At 38.7% G+C, this 25,286-nt stretch overlaps 1 protein-coding gene across 8 annotated transcripts in view; it reads right to left on the reverse strand.

The window, feature by feature from the left end:
- Nucleotides 1-2,205: 2,205 nt before the first annotated feature.
- SH3KBP1 (SH3 domain containing kinase binding protein 1) overlaps nt 2,206-25,286 on the reverse strand; it is a 214,638-nt gene continuing 191,557 nt past the window's right edge. For all 8 annotated transcript variants that reach the window (XM_039551240.1, XM_039551251.1, XM_010394472.4 and 5 more), the window contains 6 exons: nt 22,657-22,742; nt 11,551-11,660; nt 10,152-10,277; nt 6,757-7,028; nt 5,287-5,350; nt 2,206-3,267 (listed from right to left, as the gene is read on the reverse strand). In XM_039551240.1, the coding sequence (XP_039407174.1) occupies nt 3,226-3,267; nt 5,287-5,350; nt 6,757-7,028; nt 10,152-10,277; nt 11,551-11,660; nt 22,657-22,742 (700 nt within the window). In that variant the 3' untranslated portion in view covers nt 2,206-3,225. The remainder of the gene's footprint in view (nt 3,268-5,286; nt 5,351-6,756; nt 7,029-10,151; nt 10,278-11,550; nt 11,661-22,656; nt 22,743-25,286) is intronic.

Consider the following 25,286-nt stretch of genomic DNA (forward strand, 5'->3'; position numbering starts at 1 on the left):
CGCACACGGGGATGTGCAGGGAAGCAGCTGCCCCTGCAGCTGGACAGCCTGGTGGGAAGGGAGCAGGGGAGAGCAGGGCCTGCTCACACCCCAGGCAGCTCCTGGAAGAAGAGTGAAAGGATTCTGTAACTTCAGCAGAGCACGGACTTCTGGGGGTGTTTTACGGCACTGTCTCACCTTTTTTCGTATGTGCAAATTTCAGTCCTGGCTGTCACAGAGCGTGGTGCTCATGGGCATTTCATACACGCAGTAGCCCATAAAAATTACTGTGTAGAGTTGTGTTCACTCCTTTGACCTGTTAGCATAACAAAAAATTCATCTGAACCTTTTGCTCATTCACAAATGAATTAATAAGAAAACCACAGAAGATGAAATTTAAGTAACGGAACTTAAAATACACTTTCAAGTATTTACCATCTTACTTCCATGTAGAACTTTTTTAAAGTGCTAAGTGCTATGATCTCACATTAAGAAATATTTGCTCCTTTTAGAATTGAAAGAAGAACAAAAGGAGAACATAAAACTGTTTTCTTAATAACCAAAAATTTACCAAATCAAGAATTTGGATATTATCATCCAGATGTATGAGCCTGATATTTTACACCTGACTTCTGCAAATAAACAGAAGTCTGCTACAGGACTGATATGTGCATGTTAATGAAAAGTCATTTTACACAACTCTTCAAACAACATTTAATAATTTTCACAACAAAATCACTTTGTACCTCACCAGTGTTTTCTGATTTTCTTTAAATATAAAACCAAGCACTTTTAAAAGCAGCAGTTTATATCCACACGTTTAGTGCATATTTGATATTCTTTAACAATGGATAATCTATGTGTTATGTGAGATACTTACTATTATTATAATGAAATGCAGCAAGAAGAGCTTGTATTTCTACAGTGTCCTTTCCCAGAATAACCAACTTGCAAAGCAAAGCATTTTCACAAAAAACTTCTTTAACCGTCTTTTACAAAGCATGATTTGTTAGACTTCTAAGTTAGATTTATAAAATGACAAGTTATCATCTCAACAGGGGAAAAAAAAGTAATGTAATTTTTTTTTTCTTTTGGAATCTAGTTCCAAATTCAGACTTTTATTTTCAAAAGATGGAACACTTCTGAGATGTCTGTTATACTTCTGAAGCACAGCTCAGGAATCAATACTTTATCTACCACAGATACAATAGTTTATCACTTTCCAGGGCATTAGGTATCCAGAGCTGTTAATTTCTGGATCAATATGGCAAATGTATAACTACCAACCCAAACAAAGTTCTTATTCCTTATCCCTTAATTTCCTTTTGTTTTCCTAACTCTGCTCCTAACTTTACAAAAATCATGGATGTAGAAATCCTTATTGCTGGAAAGCTATGCAGGACTCTCCTTCTTTGTACAAAAATATTTTAATGTAGATATTTAGAAATTTTACATAAGAACATTTCAGTGATAAAATATTTTATTAGTGTTTCTGTTTGAGTACATTGAGCAATGTATTGTGACTTCAAAAAAAAATTCTCGAGTTTCACTACCCAATCCTTAAATCTCAGACACCACTGTTACAATAGAAGCAGATGCTCTGAAAGAGAAAATCATCCCAACATCCAGGTTCTATACTGGCAGTTGAGACCCATAAAGCCAGATTCGGGTATGGTGGAGTGTGTATTTTATGTATCTATGCATATCAAAAAGATTTTGGGAATTCTGCCAACCATATGTGAATGTGACCAGCCAACTGCATACATACTACATCTCACCCAGCTCCTGGCAGGCAGGGTGGTTCATGTTGATACAGGGTGTGCTGCTGGAGCCCGCTCTAGCATTTGGTGGGATGACAAGTAAATCCTTTGTGTGTGGGGTTTTGTAACTCGGAAGCATCACCAGCACCACTTACCCACTCACTCCACGCTATGCAAAAATATTTGTTATTTAAACACTTTATAAACTTAACGGAGATTGCTGACAAGATATGAGATACTCTGTGGTTAGTTAAGAACACATGAAACCACAACCAGGAAAATGTGAAATTTTGAAAGAATGAAAGCAAACAGAGAAACTGAAGTAAGCATCAGGTTCAACAGAATGTTGAGAAGAAAGTCCTGCTGCAAAAATAGTACTAAGAAGTGTAGCGGTCTGTAAGTGTACAATATCATAGCAGACAATACCACATCAACAGCAAATGAAACTGTCACACAACAGAGAGCCTTGTGCATGAAATAATACAACTTTTTATTCATGTTTTATAGATTACTTTTATTTATTTTTGCTTTAATAATGCATATTCTGTTCACTCTGTGCAAAATTGGGGACAGAGGTGGGTGTTTAAATCATCTAATGAAAATCAAGCGGAGATGAACATTCAGGTTGAGGGAGAGGCCTATCCAAACCAGGAAAGCTAAAAAGCCACAGCTGCTCAAGACAAAGCTGCTCTCAGCTGTGCCCTTTTGTCCTGCCACCTGGCACAAACGCTCTCCTGACCGAGCAGCTGAGCACTGGCAAGGTGACCTCCGCCGGACACCGGGGACAGGAGTTGTCGTGGTAGCTACATGGGAGACCTGGCCTCAACCGGCTCCAGTCAGTGTGTGGCAAAGAAAGGCACAAATCATTGCAAAGACCAGACTTCTGTTGGTTTGTTTCCTTCTTGTAAATACGTTACTGTACACAATGTAAGTTTGAGTTGTAGGGGATTCAGGGACATAAAATTGCATATTTAACAGAACTTAAAATCATAACGAAAAGTAGGCTGTTCAATCTTGAAGCAAAAATAATCCCTCCAGCCCCAACATTAACATTCATTCCTGGCTATATGCAGTACAAACATTTTAAAATCTGTGACAAAAGACAATTAAAAACCAAAAGTCAAAATCATAAAGCTTGTAAACAGATAATCTGAAATACACTTTATTTATGGAAAAATATCATCAAAATAGTACCACTATGGATTAAACTGCCTGAGTTTTCATTTCACCTAGGATCTTGAAGTAGAGAGCCTTTAGCACAAGAAGATCAATTTCAGTCACAACTAGTGCCGCACAGCACGGCTTTGGGTAGAAATTTTGTTCTCGTTGGTATTTTTGTTGTGCTATCAAAAACTGTTGTGCTAATCCTTCAAATAAAGGGATGTTGAGGCAATTCTTAAATCATTTGGCACAAAGTTATTTTGGCTGGGGCATAAATTTGAGTCTCAGTCATGAAGAATAATGCAACATTCCACCTATCAAGTATTCACTTTGATTGAAGAGCTTTCTTTATGTCATTAACTTCCATCTAAAAACAAACAGAAGAAAAAGTATTTGATTAAATTAGATGCTTTAGCAAACTGAGGCACAGTTGGTGCCACTTGAAAAGCACATGTTCCATCTTGTCCAGAGCTGTCAACTACAGGCTTTATACTACTCTTATTTCCACAGACTTCACAAATTGAGGTGTGCTTCTCAACTGTGTAAGATGACCATTCACAGCTTCCTCCCTCAGACCGTGACAAGTATAGTCATTGAATGTACTGCAAGACCTTTCAATCTCTTTAAATTACAACTTTTACAAACAACACAGCTCACTGCCTGGCATTGCTGCACAATGAGCACTGTGTCCATGCACTGACAGCTGCACTTACAGCCAGCATCATAAACTGCACTGCTGGCAGTGAGCACTGGTACCTGAGGAACAAAACCCATCATCTCTCTCCTACAGGGAGGGTTCTTTCTGTAGGAATGATGGTTACCTTCTACAACTATCAAACCTGTGCCCAGGCACCTTAAAGGCTCTGATGGATGTACAGCCATGTGGTAAGAGGATGCGGCTATAACCACCAACAGCCCTAGCTGTCCATTTGATCCCTCTGACAGACACAGAAAACCCTAAGGCAGGGGTCCTAGATTTATTCAAACACACCTGTTTCAACCTCATGACTATCAGAACACTCTGAAACTAACGCAACTTTTGTTTGCTAACTCTCATCTTCATGTAAAGCTAATAATGCCGTCTTGGCTAGCATCTGAACATTTACCAGTATAAACAACATTTGAACTGGAGTAAAAGCATTCAGCTGTAAGATCATAATTTTCAACCCTTCAGTGCAGGTCTCTGCATAAAGATGTAAAGTTATCTCTGGATAACTCTGAATAGTCTCGCCCGTTACACTAAATCAATAATGGCTATTAAAAATGTTCACTGTGTTTTATCTGAATAAATTTCAGTTTTAGCTGAACAAGAGTTGTGTATAATTAGAAGATATGTTCCTATGTGATTGGATACAAAGTCCTTTAGGCAGTCCTGGAGCATAGATGTTGAGGATCCCCAGTTCTGCCACCCTTTGCCATGTTCCCAAATACTTTACAGAGAGGGAAGAGTTCCAGTGAAATTACATTTCAATTTTCTATATCTAGTTCAAAGTACAGTTGCTCTATAGCATCAAAATATAAAAATATAATCAATACCAAACCACTTATCAAGTACATGGAATAGAAGAGTATAGCATAGTATAGATGAGAATAGAATAGTTTTGGTTGGAATGGGCCTATAATGACCCTTTAGTCCATCTCCCTGACCAGGTTAAAGCATGTTAGTAAGAGCATTTTTTAAATCACTCTCCAAATCCCCAAAAAGCAGTTTCAACATCATTCCACATCAAAGCAGCATCGTTAATGATTCCAGCAAAGGCCAAGTTCCATGAACCCCACAAGGAGGGCAGCAGGATACCTGGCAAATGACTAAGCCAGCACAACAACATCTAGAGCTAAGGTGCTGCACAAACTATGGTAGCAGTAACTGGGTTCCTAATCAGAGCCCCTTCTTTTATATTGCTCAGGATGCTTTAGTAAAGACAACCTTGAGTAAAGCCTGTAAAGCAGACATTAAAATTTTGCTATATGAAATAATATTCCAAGCGTATTAACACTGAGATAAGCCTACTACAAAATATAAAGCTTTGGCAGAAAGTAAGTAACTTAAGGCATGATTTCATTTGTGACAAAATCAAACAATTAAAACTGAGACAAAAAAAAATCATAGTTTGAATCTTGTATTGTGCTTAATTTTTTAAAATTTATCTACCTACTTGTGCTGATAAATTTTTAGATAATTATCAGGCTTTTCAGTAAGAAGCCAGTATTGCAGTATATATGACACAAACTTGCAATGCCATGAAGGGAACAGGTATATCCCTTTCAGAAATATTGGTAGTTTTTAATTCACTGGAATCTAAGTATCTTAGCAGAGTTTTATGTCCCATGTCAGGCTAAATTAAACCTGCCAACACATCTCTAACATTATAAATAATTTAAGTACCTGCAATCGTAGACGGATCTTCTTCTCTTCATCCAACTCAGAGAGCAACTGTTTAATCTCTTTTCTGTCAAAAGAATGCAAAAGAAGCTTGGCATGGAAATGACTACACTAGTAAAATACAAAAGATTTTCTCTCGGAGACATATTTTTCCCACTTCACTAGTTTGTTTTTTTTCCTCAGAACGTCTAACTGAAGTCAGCATACTCTTGTGTACTATAGGCTATAGTAGAGAGAAATAAAACTCACTATGGGACAGCACCCCGCCCCATCCCACATGGCTAATGAATAATGCCTCCTAACAGCCCTGCATCCACAGGCTTCGTTCTGGCCTAGCTGTATCAACACTGTATCAGCACCCAGTTGCCTTTTTCCATACAGAACGTAGATGTATTGACTGTTGGTGGGTTATAGGGACTGGTAACACGAATCCTGCCCGTCCTATCACATACTTAAGCCACTTAAAAGCTGTTTATGCCAGCAATGCAATGTAACCTTCCACTTCATTTATAAGACTTAACGATCCCAAATATGGATTTTCTATCATTCTTCTTTGTCGAGAAGGGGAACATAGCTATAAGGAGCAGACACGTTCTCATGTTCCCACTGAGTGATCTCACCTTAGGACAGATACCAGTAGGTGGAAGCTGCCCTTGCAAGAAGGGCCGGGGAGACCAGAGGAGCAGGGTCAGCCTAAGAGGCGAGGCCGTGGGGCTTGCTGGCTACATCCAGCTTGAACCATGCCCTCCCGCATCTTCTCCCAAACTCCGCACACCTCTGTTCCGCCACAGTCTCTGCACGCTGCTTGCCCTTTTCTTTTTCCTGCCTGGGCTACACACAACTGACAATGTAAGTGAAGGTTTAGCTTCCAAAGCATTAAATATTCTCAGGAACATCAAAAGTCACATGCCAGCCCCAGTTTCTCCTAAGAAATGAGCAACTTAAAGAAAAAAAAGGTGCCCAAAACTAAAATAATAAGATTCAGGGCCATAAACACAAAGGCCTTCAGATATCCTAGTCACAATTCAATTACTACTTTTGTAACGTGAGCTTCCTGGGAAAATGTGCTAACAGTCAAATAACAATGGATTTAATAATTTTAGGAACTTGTAGCAATTTGTACTACAACTATAACAAATGCACCCCTTTTATTATGATCAATGCATATGAGTTCCCAGATATTTATTGGCAAATAAAAGACATTCACTGTTTATAGCTTGCAACTTAACTTTTTTAACACGCCTCAAACATCTACTTATGTCACAACACAGGAAAAGAAAAAGCTGGTGGATAGTGCAGGTCTTTTTTGTTGAGGTTCTCACCCCTGAATATGTTCTGTCACACGAAAATCACTCACAAACACATAGCCCAGCTGTGCAGAGTAACATCCATGAAGGCAAACTCAATAAGAAACTGCCACCACTATGCACAAATGGATCCATCCCACCTACAGTTGTGATTTGCAGTACTTACTTTTGCTGGTCTTTCATGGTTTCAATGATGGTTCTTAGCTCCCTAATTTGTGTTCTCAGCTCTTCCAGGGCAGTCTGACCTTGGCTCAAGTGCTCAGTCTTTGGCTTTCCTTCAGTACCAAACAGGGATGGGGAATTTGACCTGTGGCCTGTTGTTCCCATAGCAATTGAGTGAAATCCAGGTGACGGTGAAGGGGATAGTGATGGTTGTACATTACTGCCACTAGCCAGACCTCCTGGTTTTGGAGGCAAGGAAGTTTTGTTATCAGACACCTGCAACAAAAAGAATAACATTTAGTGTCTGCAGAAAGCTTTATGAAAATCAAACCTCTAACCAATGGTAAGTATTTTGCTGCTCTTCAGTAATGCTGAAAGTCCAACAGTCAAACATGGACAGTCTTGGCAAAAGCATGATAAATATAATGATTAGTCATGATCTTGGTATGTGTACATCAGAGGGGGTCTAGTTGGGATGGAGAAGTTCAGACAGCTTTGTTGGGGTTCCTCCCCCCTACCATGTGGTCCTGGGAGAGGGGCCCTGGGGGGGGAGACACAAGGTTGACCAGGTATCCCCACTGTAACACAGCTTCAGTAAGACTTTTCATGGTTGCTACAACAAGTGAGCAACAGCATTTCCAAGATCTCAGACCTAGCAGTGAATTAAACCAGGGACAGATGCTCAGTGTTTCTCTCAGAAGTTTGTGAGGCCATATCTATGTCTCCCGCAGAGCACAAAACTACATGGCCGAGAATCCAAGTCATATTTTTTAGTAAATTAAATTCATAGTTGCCCAACAACCATTGAAGGAATCTTCAAAGTTTTTTCAAAAATTAAAAAATGTATTACATGTTCCCCCTAGCATTATGAAAATAGCAAAATATTCATTAACTTTGCTTGTTGGTATGATATATATAGAAAAAAAAAATCCCATGGCTTCAAAATGGTAATATATTAATAATAAATAAATGTAGTGTACTGTCCTCTGTTAACTGAAGCTTCCATGAATCCCCGTAACAACCAATAGCTGTTTACTCCTCTAGGAAATTGACAGAAAAACACAGCATTAACCTAAAACCCTGGAATCCTGTGGTTAGCTAAAAAGGATCTCATGCTTCTTAACTGCAATCCAGTGCTCTACTTATTAGGCAAGCCTCTACTAGTATGTGCTACATAATGTAATATATGTATATAATGTAATATAATGTAATATAACATTTAATATTTATTAGACAATTAGAAAATCTGAAGTTTACCAACCATATGTGACTATCTACTTCACTGCATACAGAGAACAATGTACAAGTACTGTTACCACAGTGGCAAGTAAGGGGAGTCTTCACACTGTTATTTGGCAGTGCTATGTGTGCATTGTATGACAGCTACCAGGCATATCTGAAAATCTGATTTGGACAAGAGTAAGAAAAAGCACTAGGCAACCTTCCAACTCTCTTTGGAAAAGAGATATTGAAGTTGAATGGCAAATAGGGCAAAATACTGAGACTAAATGGTATGGAAATGGAAGAAGACACTGTAACTGAGGACTTGGGGACTGGCGGGGTGGCATTAGCTGAGCAAAGTAACTGAGAGAAAAGTTAGTGATGAGATGAAAATCAGGAAAAATTGTGATGGGGAGGGAAGAGCAGGATCCACCAAGTTCTGGAAAAAACAGTCTTCCCTACTACACAACCATGACTGAGCACAGAACCTGCTCTGCGAAAGCAGTGAATTCAAAAAGTGTTCTGCACAAAAACCAAGTCTGACCATATGAATAAAAATGGTGTTATAATCACAAGAAAGCTGAATCACTGCAGTGCTGTGAAAACTTGACTCAATGACCGGAATAATATTCTTTTAACATTGTATCAATTAGTTTGTTCGCTTAGTTTGTGTATCTGGGTTGGAAGGGACCTTAAAGGTCACCTAGTTCCAATCTCCCTGCCATGGGTAGGGGCACTTTTCACTAGAAAGGGTTGCTCCAAGGCCCATCCAGCCTGTTCTTAAACACTTCCAGTGATGGGACATCCAAAAATTCTCTCTTGTGGCACCTGTTCCAGTGCCTTGCCACACTCACAGTAAAGGATCTTTTCCTTATATCTAATCTAAACCTACTCTCCTTCAGTTTGAAACCATTCCATCATCCTCTCCTATCACTCCATGCTCTTGTAAACAGTGCCTCTCCATCTTTCTTGTCAGCTCCCTTCAGGTACTGGAAGGCCACAATTAGGTCACCTTAAAACCTTCTCTTTTCCAAGCCAAAAAAACCCAGTTCTCTCAGTTTTTCCTCATAGGAGAGATGCTCCATCCCTCTGACCATCTCAGTGGCCTCCTCTGGACTGGCTCCAACAGGTCCATGTCCTTGTGCTGGAGACCCCAGAGCTGCATGCAGCACTCCAGGTGGGGTCTCAACAGAGCAGAGTAGGGTGTGAGTAACATGTACCTATAAACAGATCTCTCATGCATAATAACCCCATATATCAGTAGGTGCAAGTTTCCTTTGGACTGAAAAGAGATGTCAGGCTGAGATCAAATCTGGAGCAGGCAAGCAAGGCACAACCAGAGTCATTGATCTGAGCATCCTATTCCAGAGCTTAACTGGCTATCAACATTAAAGCCTCAAGCAGCTGCCTTCTAATAGCAGCCATCTCGTTTTACAGGAACAACATCTAGAGTTTTGTCATATAACTTACAAATGTTGGCCCAAGAGTATTCTGTAGTGCAAGTGCTCCCAGAAGAGGGAGCTACATATCAAAACATTATCCATACAACTTGATCACAGAAGTGCATGACTTCATCTTTCAAATACCTGTTCAACTATTAGAATGTGTATTTGTATTATTAAAGGTATCCTTATGTACTAAAAAATAGTTCCAGCATTTAAAGCCTGACCTACACACTCCTTTTTTAATATTTCATTCTACTACAGTATTCTACCAATATACAGTAAGAACGGGACAAGCCTATAAAATGAATACAGTTATACCAGTATAAAAAGTGATTATATTTGAAAGTTTAAATTCACATACTATTAGAGTGTGTCAAAGAGTTGTATTTTCTCTGCTCACAGACTCTTCTAATGTAAACTCAATTTAAACTTGCAAAAAGACAGGGTCTTTGTTTCTAAAATGTATTTCCCAGCCTCTCTGATTCTGTGAAATGCATTTACATAAGAAAGATTTTTTTCACAGTATGGTTATTTGAGACATTTTAACTGTGCAATTCACTTTAGACTTGCCTTTCAAGCACAGAACAAACTTTAGTAACCTTTATAATTTTAAGCTTCTTTAAGTGGGCAGTTACCAGGTGACTGTTGAATTAAATTTTAAATACTTGAGTACTGCTTTGAAAAAAGAAGATGCATGTGATAAAGTTAAGCAGAGACATTCCAATTAACTTACTTGTGATATTGTAACAGTTCTTGATTTCCTTGACACGTCAAGAGTTTTGTGAGTAATGGAAACATGTTCCTCCTTCTCATCTTCAGGACTTGGTGAGTCAAAGAAATCAGGGCTTGAAAGAGATGACTATGCAGACAAACATACAAAAGAAGAAGAGAAAGAAAAGTACAGATATTTTCATTGTACAAGAACTTTTTTAGCTATCATTTTCATAGTAACAATACTTAAAATCAGGACTCTTTGTCCCCCTACTCCCCCTTTTTTGCATCTTATTTTCAAAGCATTCAAGAAATAAGATATGCTTAAGAGTTGAATCCAACATTAATTTACAGCTTTGCGTTGCATGATATCACAAGATGAAAGCGCAGGACGCTGAGTGCTGTGCCATGGGGACACCAGCTCTGTCACCGGGGCGGCTCCACTGTGGCTTTGCTCAGAGCAGGTCTCACCCTGCTGCTTCTCAGAGGCCCCAGCTTTGTCTGTGCACGGTGCTGGCACTGCAGGGCTGCCTTGTGCACGGCCTCTTGGTAAAGGCACGAAGAGGGAAGGTTCTTTCCACCCCTTGTTCCTTTCCTCGTAGACGTGACAGGGGAAGTAAAACCTCTTTACTGCTCTTCTATATTTCTATACTTATGATGACAGTCAATTTTGAAAGCATTCTCTTTTTTTCAGTTCTATTAGTTTCACTACAATCCTTTTTGCTTCCTTCCATTTTGTTTTTCTTCAGCAACACGGACCCAGGTAACCATCAGTAGTTGCTCTCATTCTGATATTCCAGACCGCAAAAAGCATGGAAACAAGCAAACCCCAAACCCCAAAGAAGAAGACATTGAAAAACTAAGCAGTGGTTTCCAAAGTATGGTTTAAGAGACCAACTTGTCTAAAGATACATATTAGAGAGTGAAATTTAAATCACCCTTATATTTACAGCTGCGATCTTAATGAGAAGAAACACATGGTAGCTCAAGGAGGACTGTTGAAGACTGAATGGACTATTTGTCCTCAAAATCTGGTAAATGTCTGCAAGAAATCAATAGAAATGCTTCTTTTGGGAAACACTTTCAAAATCCTCAATACTTAGCACAAATTAGTCTATTCCAAAGATTTTTATAAGGGATTTTTCTGGGATCACTCATGGCTGGCAAGGAACACTTGGCATCACCTAAATAAGGGGGTACAAACCTTAGAAGGAAGGGAATGTTTTAAACATCAGTATTCGAAACACTGGCAGCCTTTTGACAGTAATTTTCCTGATCTGCATCTCTCTGCCTCATTGTACGTGTGAAGGAATGGCTGGGTAAAAGTAGTAAAAACACCAAGGAACACAAGTAGGAGAGGGGGAAAAATCAGAAAAAATATTTTTAAAAATAGTTTTTAAAGAAAAGGAAAATTAACTTACAGATGTGAGAGACTGGGAGGGTGGTCGCCTGCCAGTAGCTTTTGGTCTGGTTGTAGTTGGATGATTAAGCTTCTCAGCAATTGGTATTACAGAATCAAAACCTTCCAAGTCTTAAAAATAAAATAGAATTGATTTGGTTTTCTGGCAATTGTCTTCAAAGGGAAAGAATCACATATTTTTCTAATTTCAAAGAAAAGAAATCCCATTTTCCCCACTGTGTCACAGTGTTCTGCACATATTTAGCCACCACGATGGCACTAAAAAAACCTGAAAGTCAAAGGCAGCTGTAATCCAGTCACCCTTGCCAAGAACAATTACCCTTCCATCTCAACACAATAAAGCAGAGGGGGAACGTGTAGAGGAGCCTTTGGCTTTGTTTTCAGCATAGTGAAAGCTAAATGACATCATGGGTTCTATAGCATGGAATAAACAGTTTCAAAATTTCCATCTGGCGACTGAAGGGGTTAGTAATTTTTTTTTTCCATGAATAACTGAAGACGTAAGGCAGTGCATACGTTGTCTCAGGAACTGTACTGTCAGCACTGCATTGCAGCAATTGCTCAGGGGGGTGTAGAATGAGAATGATCAAGCTGGAAGTTATCTGCAGGTTCCTGGACACCTGCAGCTGGAGGCACCATAGTTTCCAGTAACTGCAGGTGAGGGGATTATCTCCCTCCAGTAGTCCAGAGGCTATGGCAAGTAAAAGCTCCAATAAGCTCCTGAAGCTGTACAGAGCCCAGGGAAAGCAGGTCTGCTTGAATGCTGTACCAACCATCTCCATGGCCAGTGAAAAGCTCTGGGGAAGTGTTTACTGAATCCAGCCACACAGTAACATGTTTATGTGAAAGAACAATGTGGAGGCTCAAGGAATACCACAGCTTATGATTACATGGATAAATCAAAAGGCTTAATACCATTCATCTATTTTTATGGGTTGTATCAGTTTCACTCACCTTCATTTCAAAATGCCCTACAGCATATGTTGAGCAGGAAGGAGTCAGAAAACACACAAGAGGTACTTTAGACAAGATAAATCAAAATTCTTCAAAATTACTTTCAGATATGAATCAAATACAGGAATAATATTCATTATTCAGAGACTATTTTTCATTGCACACATGTAGGAAAAAATAGCTTTTACGTTAATAGTTCTATATAGTAGGCACTTAATTTTCTGAACCATTACAGAACAATGAATCACTGAAGATCCAGTTTTGTTGCCATATTACAACCAACCATCGTACAAAATTACACAATGGAAAAACAAATTAATTAATGGGCCTGTGCAATAAACTATATGCACTGAAAGACATTTAAATTGATTCCAAGTACTCATGATTTGTCAGCTAGAAAGTAAATGGGATTGGAGATTCCTTATTCAGCAATATCTTTTCATCTCCAAGAGATTAAAAAAAAAAGAAAAAAGAAAAAAGAGAACTCTTTCAATAGCCCTGAAATAGTCTAAGGTTATTCACCTCCGAATACTACTCTATTTTTGGAGTGACTCTTCCTATATATAACCAGTGACCCCACTGTCCTCTATCATGTATTTTTGTCATTGCTCTTTTTATTGACTGTTGCAGCCTGTGTGCAAAGGTAGGTCACCCACCCAGTCTGTCAGTGGGAATTTAGCAATCTGAAGCCTCAGTTGTACCCAACACGTCAGGTGAGGCCACAGTGCTTTGAAAGTTAAAATGAGCTAATTTTAGCAGATTTTAGCAGATCACAAAACCTATCTGGAGTCCTGTAGAACTTCAGGGTTTCAGGAGAGGAGAAATAGAAGTAAAAATTTATTTTCTGGGGAGAAAAAAAGCAAGTGTAAGCTGGTTTCCATTAATATCCAGTTTAAAGCTGACGCATAAGACAGCTAAATGACTTAAGATCACAAGGCAAATCAGTAATCAATATATTAACACATTATCTAATTTTGATTTTCACTACTGAGTTACTTTGCTAAATTGCACAGCAAAAATGTAATACCAACAACAATATACTCTTTTCTAAATGTGTGATACTCACACACATGAGCAGAAATGGAGGCTGAAGCAATCCTTCCATTTGCCCCAGCCACTCTCTCCCACTTTGCTGTTCTTACTATGTTTTTTCCTGAGCAAGCTTTAATCCAGCTCATTTTTCAATGGCATGTGCCAAGCCATGCAAATACTTGCACTGAAGGAAGGATCAGTACCAGTACCAAAGGACTGATTCAAGCTGCTAAAACTGAGGGGAAGAGCAGACTTCTGCTTTGGGGGTCAGGAAATTGGCTGGAATTATTTTGCTCCTGAGGAAGGCTACAGTGCATGACTTCCCTCGCCCCATTTTCCATTTCTGAGGTCTACATAGAAGTATGAAAGGAGGTTGAATGAGGTGGGGGTCAGTCTCTTATCCCAGGTAACAAGCAACAGGAGAAGAGGAAACAGCCTCAAGTTGTGCTTTGCAGTTTAGTTAGGGGAGGTTTAGACTGGATAGCAGGAAAAAATTTTTCATTGAAAATGTGGTCAAGCATTGGAACAGATTGCCCAGGGAAGTGGTGGAGTCACTGCTCCTCAAGGTGGTTAAAATATATATAAATGTAGTGCTTAGAGATATGGTTTAATAGTGGACTTGGCACTGCTGGGTTGATGCATGGACTCAATAATCGTAAAGGCCTTCTCCAACTTCAAAGATTCTCTGATTCTGTAAGTGCCACTGTCCCTTTCTCTGCTCTTACAAAAGGTATCTACACTCATATGGAAAACAATCAATGAAAAAGTACTGAAGACAATTAATCCAATGTGTTTCTTTGGCTTAAATAAACTAGTAATTACCTAGAGTTCTATATTTGATCAGAACAATATAGTACTCAGGTTTAAATTGTAAAATGTATTGATAAACAGAAAGTGTATGAATTTGCATCCTTGAGACCCATAAGCATTTGCAGACATAATTTGCTCCATGCATTTTATAAATACCATGAAAGATAAACATTTATGTTCAAAGCTTCTATTATCAAGAAATATTGGGAATCCTACAGTTTTTCCAATTCGGAATGCATTTTTGATAGCTAGAAAAATAAACTAAAGCCACCTATACATGCACTGAATTCTAAAGAGAGTCGAACAGAGACTATAAAGGCTCCACAGGTAGAATCTGCTGCCAAACTAGTGAAATTCCAGCCATTTAGTTGATACTCTAAATTAAATTCCATTAAAGTGTAATTAACAATGCTCGGTACAACAATAAAATAGTAAATCCACTTCCAGCACTCCTATATTCCCTTTTTTTCTCCATTTGTTCTCCTTATTTAGATGTTGTTCTTCCTCCCAAATCTGCTCTGCATCTAAGGCTATCACCACCTTCCACAATCATCACCTGTGGAGATACTAATTCAAGAAAATTCCCATCTAGTGAACTGTAGAATGAGGAAGAGAGCCATTCAAAAAACTTCTGCCATACTGTCATATATGCTGTGGATTCAGTAAGTCACTTGTGCTGGTTATTTGATTATTTTTTGCTGGTGGAAAGCAAGATTATATGGTTCTGACTATATTAAATTCACTGAGGTCATTAAATGCAGAGATTCAATTTTAGTTTGTATTTCTGCAGCTATCAGAAACTGGGAGCTTAAATTTATATACTAAGCAAAATGTACAGCCTTCCTGGCAGGGCCCAAATGGAATGTCATTAAAGAAAAAGTCCAGTCTACTGTATTCACAGCCACGTTAACTGCCAGTACAGCAACATCAGCCTCCAGCAGACCTGGACCCTGCACTGGTCCAGCTTTCTCTTTGTCTGGTATTAACAAACAGTAAGGAAGATTCTATTAACATGTGGAACATAGAGATGGCACCCATCAATTAGCTTCCTAATTAAAAAATAGTTGATATTTGTTCTACAAATAAACAGATGCATTTATCATTATTACTGTCTCACTGATCAAGCTGATAATCCATGAAGTGATTCATGAGATGGGGAGAAAGGCATCAGATTAATTTTAATATATCAGTGTAGTACACACAGTCTGGCTTACTGAGCAACCATATTTCATGAATATGAAAAATGTTAGCTGTGCAACAAGTATTCCCTGGTATCCGTCCAAGCCACTTAAGAATAGAACATTTCTCCCCATTGCTATGTTCATTTGGAAACATGGTTATTTAAAGCATGATGATGGTATTTTTAAAAAAATGCCCAGATCCAGGAAAACAATTATTTAGAAAAAAAAGTTCTGAACTCATTAGACTTGTACCTTCCTAGGAAATGACCTTCAGTTTGTAGCCCCCAAAAAATTCCAGAAATAAAAAGTTAAGTGGCTATACTTCCTTTCTTACTCCTTTTACCCCCTGCATTTACTATGCTGGCATAAAATGTGGCTAGGCCTTAACTTTGTATTACATTTAGGTTTTTTAGTATTTGGTCAAAATAATTTATACATAACAATCACAGAAAGCTTTTTGAACTAGTAGAGAGATTTCACCTTGAGAAAACTGAAATGGGAAGTGATGGATAAAGAGAATCAACACATTCAGAATGCTCATGGCAAGGTTTCACAGAACAGAAATACAGCAGGGCTGAAAGAAATGAGGCAAAGGTGGCATTGAATTCATTTGAAGAAGATAGTGTCACAGAAACCACAGAGGTGGATTTCATTTCATAATCATCTTCAATACATTGAAAAGGTTGACAACAGGCATGTGAAATAGTATATATACTGTCTTTAAATGCAATAATCCTGAAAGCTATCAAATGAGACAGACACTGCAGACAAAATCTTCTGCATTAGTACCCATTCAATATATAGTAGAAATTTAAAAATAACTCAGTAATCTGAATGTTAGAGGGAATTTTAAGAAAACTACATTTATTTTAGCTACTTGAAGCATCCAGATTCTGCTACTCTCTCGACGCTGAAAAGCATTGTACCCTTCGAGGAATACAGCCATGCTTCCAGCCAGGGTTCAGGCAGCAAAATCTCACCCATAATGAATCACAGACTGTTTTTTAAGATTTGGGCAATGCACTTTTAGGAGGAGAGCTCCCTGGCTGCAAGGTTTCTTTGTTCTGGAGTGCAACAGTGATGTGCCAGGGAGGCCTGCCCACACAGTTCTGTGCCTCAGAGGAAAACAGCGTAGCTCACCCGGCCTCGCAGGACAGTCACTGGACAGCTGTGACTTTAGGACAACCTTTCCTAAAACACCCAATTATCTTCTCCCATTTCAATCCTGACTTTTATCGCTTTAATAGCTGAATGTAGAAAGCTGCCATAATAAGCTTTGCTAACCACTTGCCAGTGCCCTCATAAGGATTTTATTTTTAACAATTCAGAACATGCCAAGAAAGAACTGAAAGGTCAAGAAAACTGAGGAGCTAGAAGAAATGGATATGCTGTTTTCAGGCACCTCAACTTGATATGCATGGCAACCAATTTAAATTTCTAGTTTACTGTTTTTTTCTGGACCCCTCAGGGCAACAAGCCTGATTAATTTATATAATGGACCATTCCCATATTCATGACTACAATATTTACAGTCCGGAACTACGGTTATGGGTGATTTTGACCCACTGATGTAAATATTACAACTTAAACCAGTTGGGCAATTCCGTTCCATTGCTTTGCCCTATTAAAATGAGCATGAATAGCAGCATAGAAAGCGGTTTAGGCAGATTTTGATCTTCATTATATGACTCATATTTTGTCCTCCAACCCTTATATTTACTAGTATTTTCTGGTTTTCCAACTTTTATTCAGTGTTTTCAGGCAGAATTATTATAAGGCCTTAGTATAACAGCCTATGATTTAAAGACAAACCTGCTCCATTCTACAGCCTTTTACTGGAAATATTCTCCATCTTTTTCCCTAGTGTGGTCCAAATCTCATTAGATCACTTTTTCTTGCAGTCAGAGGCACAGCAATCACCTCTCCTGACAAATAAAGCTCTACAACAACTGCAAATACAGCTCAAGGAAACATGATGGGTACATTGAGGATACACTGAGGATTTTAAAAATTTTTTGTTTATTAGGTATTTTCAATAGGGTATTTTTAACTATCCTTTCAGGCAAGCTAGCACCAGTGCTGCAGGGAGGGACAGGAAAAAAAAGAATGGGTAATAACGTGGCTTTGGCCAGTACTCCATGATACACCAGCAAATGCTCTGCAGATTAAAGTCTGAAGAAATGCTGAAAAATGGACTTGCACTAAAACCAGCTTCCAGGGAAACTCTCAGGATAATTCATACCATCATTAGATGTTTCAGCAGGAACCAAGGAAGGCGTATGTGCCTTATGCTAGCACTGATGAAGATTATTAACTGCTTTCATAAATACTATGCAAAACGTGTAAAGAGCCAGGAAAAATATTGGAAAGATGTGTTCACTTGGCTCTGTGCAACTCAGTCTTTCTGCAAAGCACAGAAACTGCTTCTTGTGGGGATTAACTGATCATTTCCACAGTAGACACATTATTTTTAATTCTTTGTGGTTTATTCCTTAAGGCGCTTAGCTTAAATCCATATGGTTTTAAGTATTAGATGATGCCAAAGCAACCCTGTTTTGGATAGACAAGACTTGTTTCAGGATTCCAGGATTCCAAAGTGTGTGTGTGTGTGTGTGTATATAGTTAAGACTTAGGATTGATCCTGACTTGCAGAAATAACTCAATACCATTTTTCTGGAAGCATTAGTTTTTGATCCACTAAGCTATTATATGTGCTAGATGTTTCTGTAATCACACTCGCCCTCATATACAAAATTCTTTATGAAATTAAAAAGAAACACGTCACCTAAAGAAAGGTCAAGTTATGTCATAAGGCATGAATTACAGCTGTTGAAATCAATGCAGCTCTATGTAAGAACTCTTCTGTTTGTAGAACAGGGTTTATTGTCAGTGTAGCTTATGTTGCTTTAGAAGCATTTTAAAAGCTCAAAAAGCCACTGCCAATCCAGACCAGTTGTTGTTAGAGATGTACCAACAGATGTAAGTAACCATTCTCATTTAACCACAGCGATACTGGAGAGCAAGTCTTGGGTGACATGACCACACATTTTCCACTGAGTGCCAGTGAACACTCTTCAAATTTTTACACTATGTTTGTTGTGATTTTTTTTTTTCTCTTTCAGACTAGAAAACCATTCTAATATGTTTTTAAATGCTTACATGCATTGCGATGACAAAATCTGTCTGCAAGAACAGGTTAATGAATCCAGAGTATTGACAAACACCACATGTAAACTGCACGTCACTTTTGTCACTAAAATTTCTTATGAGACATTAAATGATAATGATTTCTCATTTCAATACTATGGTGCAAGATCTTCTGTCACAGTATGCTCAATTTCAACTTTTAATTAAAGAAAACAAAACCATAATATCCATGTAAACTTTGGCATTCTACAAAATGCTTCTTTTTGTATTTGCTTGTTATGCACTGTGAACTTACCAAAGACAGGATAGAAAAGAAATGGAAGAAAAAAAGCCTTACCCTCATGAAATGAAGAAGAGCTAGCCATGGCAAAGAGATGTAAATAGGAAAAGTTGAATGCAAGATGTGTGCAAAGGAAATTAAAGACATCACTGAAAACAGGGAAAAAGAAAAGAAAAAGTGAGGAGGAATGGGGAATGGTTCCTCTTAAATAATATATTCCGAAGGCAAGTTTTCCAATGGCTTTTGTAAGGATTGTGAAAAGAAGTAAATGCATGGACAACAGTAGAAAGAGCTGCCATTATATCTACAATCAGCAGTGACGTTGCTAAGCAGAATTTTCTCTTGTCAGCACAGATTGGAAAATTGTAATCAGTACTGAATTATCATGAAGAATTTACATGTGAAGTCACAACTCCACAGAACATGTTAGGGAAACCAAGTCATGAGCAAATAACTACATAAAAATAACTTCTAATATATGCAACTCACAGAACATTATTAACAGTATTATGCATCACCTCAACCTTGCTCAAGCATTTCTGATTTTCCTGACTGGTAAAGTGGGGTGAGAATGTTTTTAAAGTTGTTTTTAAAGGTGTAGGGTTTTCTGGTTAGACAACACTGATCCACTGGTAGAATATTACTCAGAAAATAAACAGGAAAAAGCCATTTCCAAGGCACCTAGACAAAATGCAAGTTTTGAATCTGGATTCCCAATTCAACTCAGCATATTGCTGCTCAATTGTTGATGGCATTACTGACTTTGTTGTTGCTGATCACTTGTTTGCTTTTTGAGAGATGGCATATGGAAGAACCCTGTATCTTCTCCTCCCTGTCACAGCGGTTTTGGTCTCATCACAGTAAAGAAAAGGAACCAACTTAGAAATCCTTAAAAAGGATTCACAGAATAAAGCACTGTTCACCATCCAGCATTAGTATGGTTTGCTTTAATAACCAAAACTGTCTCTCCATTGTTTTTGTCCATCTCTCTGCACTGCATGAAAGGAACAAAAGCTTTAGACTGGCTATAGGACTAAGAAAGTGACAGTCACTACCCAGCTTAACATCTCTACTGCAAAGTAGCCAGGACGTGCTGCGGTTTTCATTTTCAGCACAATTAACCATCATTTAGCATAAGCATGAAAGAGGGTGAGGCAACTTGCAGGTAGTTGTTGCTTTTCCCCTTGTTCTCCCCAAGAGCTCTGAGTGACTGGGAATGGCACTGGACTAATGGAACAATAAAGAGGAGCCCAGTAACCAGAATGGTCATGCATCCAAAGTTCTACAAAGGCCATTTAACTTCATTTTTTTTTCAAAGGCTACTGCTAAGTCACACCTTGTCTGTCACATAGACACTTGTTGCGTAAATCTGGATTTCTGAAAAGACACCAAATGGTAGATTTAATCAAATCCATTTTGACAGGATGGATGAGCCTCAGAGAAGCTGAGGTTGTCTTTCTTACAGAGCACATGACACGGGGGCAACACCAGTAAGATGTATCACTGTTAAGTATTATCTGGACTCACACAGCCAGATCCACCAGTGTTTTGGAATACACTGGACAACTCCACTCACGCATCCAGCTTCTTTTCTAATAACTCATGTAGCCACAAGACTTCTCCAACTCATTGTTCTCTTTGTAAATACAATAAACTAAATATAACACACTTACCATAAACCTCTACAATTACGCTGCAACACAGACTGCTCTGAACTCCAAACCCTTCCTCACAGTAAAAGACATTAATCCACTGTGAATTGGTTTTTCTTATTAAGCCTTGATTTATTACTCTGCCCTCTCTTAAAATGCCTTTTATTTACTTGACAACATTTTACACGAGCTGGCAAAAGCCCCCTGAAAATTTGTTACAGTTCTGATCTCTGTTCAATCCCTTTCAATTCAAAACCATAATCTATTTATTTTTTCTTTTAAAAAGTTGTCTAACAGGCTAGAATGACACGATCCGTCCTTTTAAATGCCAATCTGGTTTGACCTTATCAAGTTTTACTTATTTAAGTATTCACACTATTTTATCCTTGAGCTCAATAGGTTCTCCGTGTAAGTGGTCACAGGAGGTCATCAGCTAAACCCTTTGCAACATGTTGTTGTTGTTGGCTCCTATTCTGCATCTAAAAAAACCTCCCAAAACAACCCAAATTCCTCCCTCCACCACCCTCCTCTCCCCCTCCATGTTCTGGAAATGAACAAAAATTCTTATAAATCAGATTTTCTGCCTAACATGTTAAGAACAAAACAAAATAAAACCATAACCAACAAAACTAAAAAAACCCAAAACACTTTCAGCTTTTATCATGATAGTGATTCCAAGGAAACTAGAACAAGGAATAAAAAAGTTTACTTCCATCACACCACTACATGCTACCTGCACTCATAATATTCAAGTAAGCAGAGGCATATGTGCTTTGAAGCAAATTTGTAAACATAGTTAAGAAACACTAAATGGTAGAATTTGTCTGCATTTCCATACTATTCCTTTCTAATAATCTCTACAATAAAAATGTTCATGCAATTTATTGCAAGCTTCTAGCTTTCCATGTTTAAGCCAAATGAAAATCTGGGAAAAACATACTACCTGCTACTCCAGAAGAAGCATAGCGACAGCAGAAGCTTTACAAAAAAGTAGACATACGTATGCTGGAAAGCTCATAGACCTATGTGAAATGCATTTAGTGTTTTGCTGTTATGTTGCAATTAAAATTCCTTTATAACTTAAAGTTCTGCTTCCAAATCTGAAGGAAAGGCGTGTTTGGCTGTTGAAAGGGTGTTATTTTACAGAAATGCTTTTCTAATAAAGCAGTCTGGGTAGACACTGTGACACCAAAATGACATTTCATGGCCTGGTGAAAGGCAGCAAGCTTACACAGGCAGGATCCCGGGCTCTGCCTGTGACAAGCACGGGGCTCTGTGGGCACAGCTGCGAGCACAGAGAGCGACAGCAGCAGCTGGTCTGGGCTCTTGGAGCAGAGGCAGGAGATGGCTGTGGGGCTCGTGCCCACTGCCCTGGGACACCCACTGCACCCTGCTCACCCAGGGCCACGCACGGCAGCACCCACCCCAGCAAACACCATCTCTCCGGCTTTGCCAGCTTGAGGAGCAAGGAGGGTGAGAGAAGACAGAAAAATAACCTGTTGTTGCTCCTTTCCAGGTGACTTCCTGATTAAATGTTCATGGGTCAGGAACACAAGTTGTTTACAATAGAAATTTAGACTGCATTTAATTGGTGTATGAAGTAAAATTTAGTCAAATTGACCTGAACTGGGTTTCTATTCCTTTGTATTGGAAAGTGTAAAGATTACTAACTGCACCAGACCCACAATCTTCTGCAGTATTAAAACCATGGCATTGCTATTACATCAGTTAAACAAGTATGTCTTATAAATCAGATTTCCTGATTGGCCTTCTCACTTGTTTTAGACTTTTAAACAAAAATAACAAGAGCCTTCCTATTCAAAATAGCTCACTATTCCATATTTGCTTTTAATTTAATTTTTTTTTAACTGAAAACCCCAACAAAACTATTTTAAAGTAGAAATGATCCTTTAATCCTGCGGTTAAAATTTGATATAAAAGCACTCACATTCATTGCCAAATCTGCCTCTTGAATTATACAAAAGTCACTAAAAAGCAGAAACTTGCACCATTAATTTCTTAGGCAAACTGTAGAAAGTGCTATAACTTACCGATGTCATTGCTTCTTTCAGAGGAGTCTTTCTCTAGAGCGCCGGATACTGTACTGCCCACTAATTCCACTTTTGGACTATCGCTCCTGCATTTGGATCAAGAAGAGGAGATGTTTTATTGGAAGTTTTTGTGTGGATTACAGTAAATTGATAGCTAACTTGCAATTAATAATGAGAGAGCAAAGTATTCTTCCTTTGCAGCACCAGAGTAATAGCAATGTCAGTGACAGCAATCTCTAGTAAATCGACATGCTGTCTGGATTAACCTTATCTCATTTCTCCTTAACACCTGTCAAAAAAGCCTATTTTAGACACTGTAGTGTCTGGAATAATTCTTCAGATGTTCACAGCATCTCAACACGAACGAAACCTAAGGGCAAGGGGACATTCTTCAAGATCTTCCTTGTAGTTTTTTCTAATTAATTGGCTTGGACAAACTACAGCAGTGGACTACCTGGAATGCTGCAGAAAGGGAGAGAACCTCAAGCTAGCATTGTGCATATCAGCAGTTCTGAGTGTTTACTCATCAATTCAGCTCCTCCACCATGTTTTTGCACTTTTCTTCTGAGATTGGACTATCAATAGTGTTTCTACAGTCCAAAGAACCAAGATGACCTAATTTGTCAGAAATGGCTTTGGAATAGCAAAGTGTCAGGAGCTATGATACTTCATACAGAGGAGCTATTTTAAAGTCAAATAGGAGATCAAACAAAAGCAACAAAATTATTCCTTCTTTGGAGAACATTCTATCCCACAAGCACGCAAGTTTACTAAAATAATCTACCTGTTGAAACAATTTTTAAAAAAAACAGTGGTAGGCAAGTAACTCAGTATTGCACAGGTCACTCAAATCTCTGATATTTACTGTGATAACAGCTGTTCAGTTAATGTACTTGCCATCATTGTCAGGTCATCTGACAAATACAATAGTTTTTCGACAATGACTATTCCCAATGTAGTCCTGTAAAAATTATGATGTATGTAAGGTACCCAATTTAGGGATAAAAATATAGATCTGCCCCGGTACAATCAGGGCAGATGTGCACTATTGCACAGTGCAATAATTAGCAACAATTAGCTGTTGAATACATAGTGAGCTCCCAAATCTTGTTGATTTTTTCATTGGTCTCTGCTTTTGATACCATAAGCTGATGACAGATGGCCTGAACCTCAGCTCATGGCAGCAGTTTATGACCAAAACACAAAGTGGCTGGAAACTCTATTTCTGACTTCTGGAAGGCTGTGATAAAGAGGTGAAAATTTTTATTAAAACCCAGAGGAAGTCATAGATTAAGGGAACATATATCCCATTAAACCCTGTGATTGGGGGACAAGTGAACAAAAAAATAGACAATCAGATTAAAAGCAAACTAGTCCTCTACAGCTCTCAATATGGCAGGCAGTCTGTACCAGGAAGGACACAGAAGAAATTTAATACATGCATAGAAAAATGTATTAATTGGTAAGATGATAAACAAGGGTATTTCCAAGTTATCTACCAGAACAATTAGTTTTCTTATCTTTTAGTCTTTAACTTTTTCTTAAATTACTTATATATTTGTAAACCTATAAGAAGCAACATAGTTTCTTGGCTGACAAAGCAATGAGCACCTGACTTCATACTCTGTTTTGCACACATACATTTCCCAGCAATCTGAGAGCACGATGTGAGTTAGAAGCACTCTAGGAAATGTGTGAGTATGGCTTTGGAGAGATTCTTAGAATGGCGTGATTTAGGGCTGAAAGTCACAACATTTACCATTTGCCTACAAAAGATACCAAGATATATGGCAACAGCCCCACAAAAAAAGCCCAACCCTGTTGTCAGAAGAATCAACAGGCTTATTATGCCACTCTGCATTCATACTGCTGTGAAAGGAGCGGAGCCCCCCCTTCTCATTCAGAGCGTGTCCCTCTCTGCTCGTGCCCATACAGGCAGGCTGTCAGCTTGACCAGACAGATGATCAGCCTGAGAGAAACCCCACACTAATAGAAAGCCCACTGCAAACTGATTAATTGCCATCTGGAGCAACTCGCTGACCCATATGGCTGAGTTGCTGCACAAATGCTGGTGCTAAACATAAGGGAGGCTGTGGGAATGGGGTGCCAGGACAAGGAACCCTGTTAGCAGTGGCATGGACATGGACTGGTTTAAACTGATTGTAAAGATGCACCTTCTGTAGACGTTTATGGCTTGCCTACTCCAGAGAATTGACTTATCTGTAAATTGTATAATCATGGTATGTCTAAGCCTTGGAACAAACTGACAGCTATTCACTGTCCCACATAGTTTTTATCTGTCCTATTGCCCTTGAAGCCCTACTCTGCCCCCAGTGAAGGAGGATTATATTTAAATGGAAAAACAATCATCACTAAAAAAAGTCAGTGAGATGCAGAAGGTGCAAGCCACTTACTCAGAACAGAAGAAAATCCTCTTTGGCTTAGCTGCCATGGAAATCCCATGGGACTCACTTTGTAACTACAGTAATTTTCCCCTAGGGATCATGTACTGATTTTGGCTGGGATAGAGTTAATTTTTTTCATAGCAGCTTGCATAGTGCTGTGTTTTGAATTTGTGCTGAAAACAGCGTAGATAACAGAGGGGCGTTTTCATTATTACTCAGCTGTGC

This window comes from Corvus cornix, chromosome 1, assembly GCF_000738735.6.
Source record: "Corvus cornix cornix isolate S_Up_H32 chromosome 1, ASM73873v5, whole genome shotgun sequence".
Taxonomy (NCBI): domain Eukaryota; kingdom Metazoa; phylum Chordata; class Aves; order Passeriformes; family Corvidae; genus Corvus; species Corvus cornix.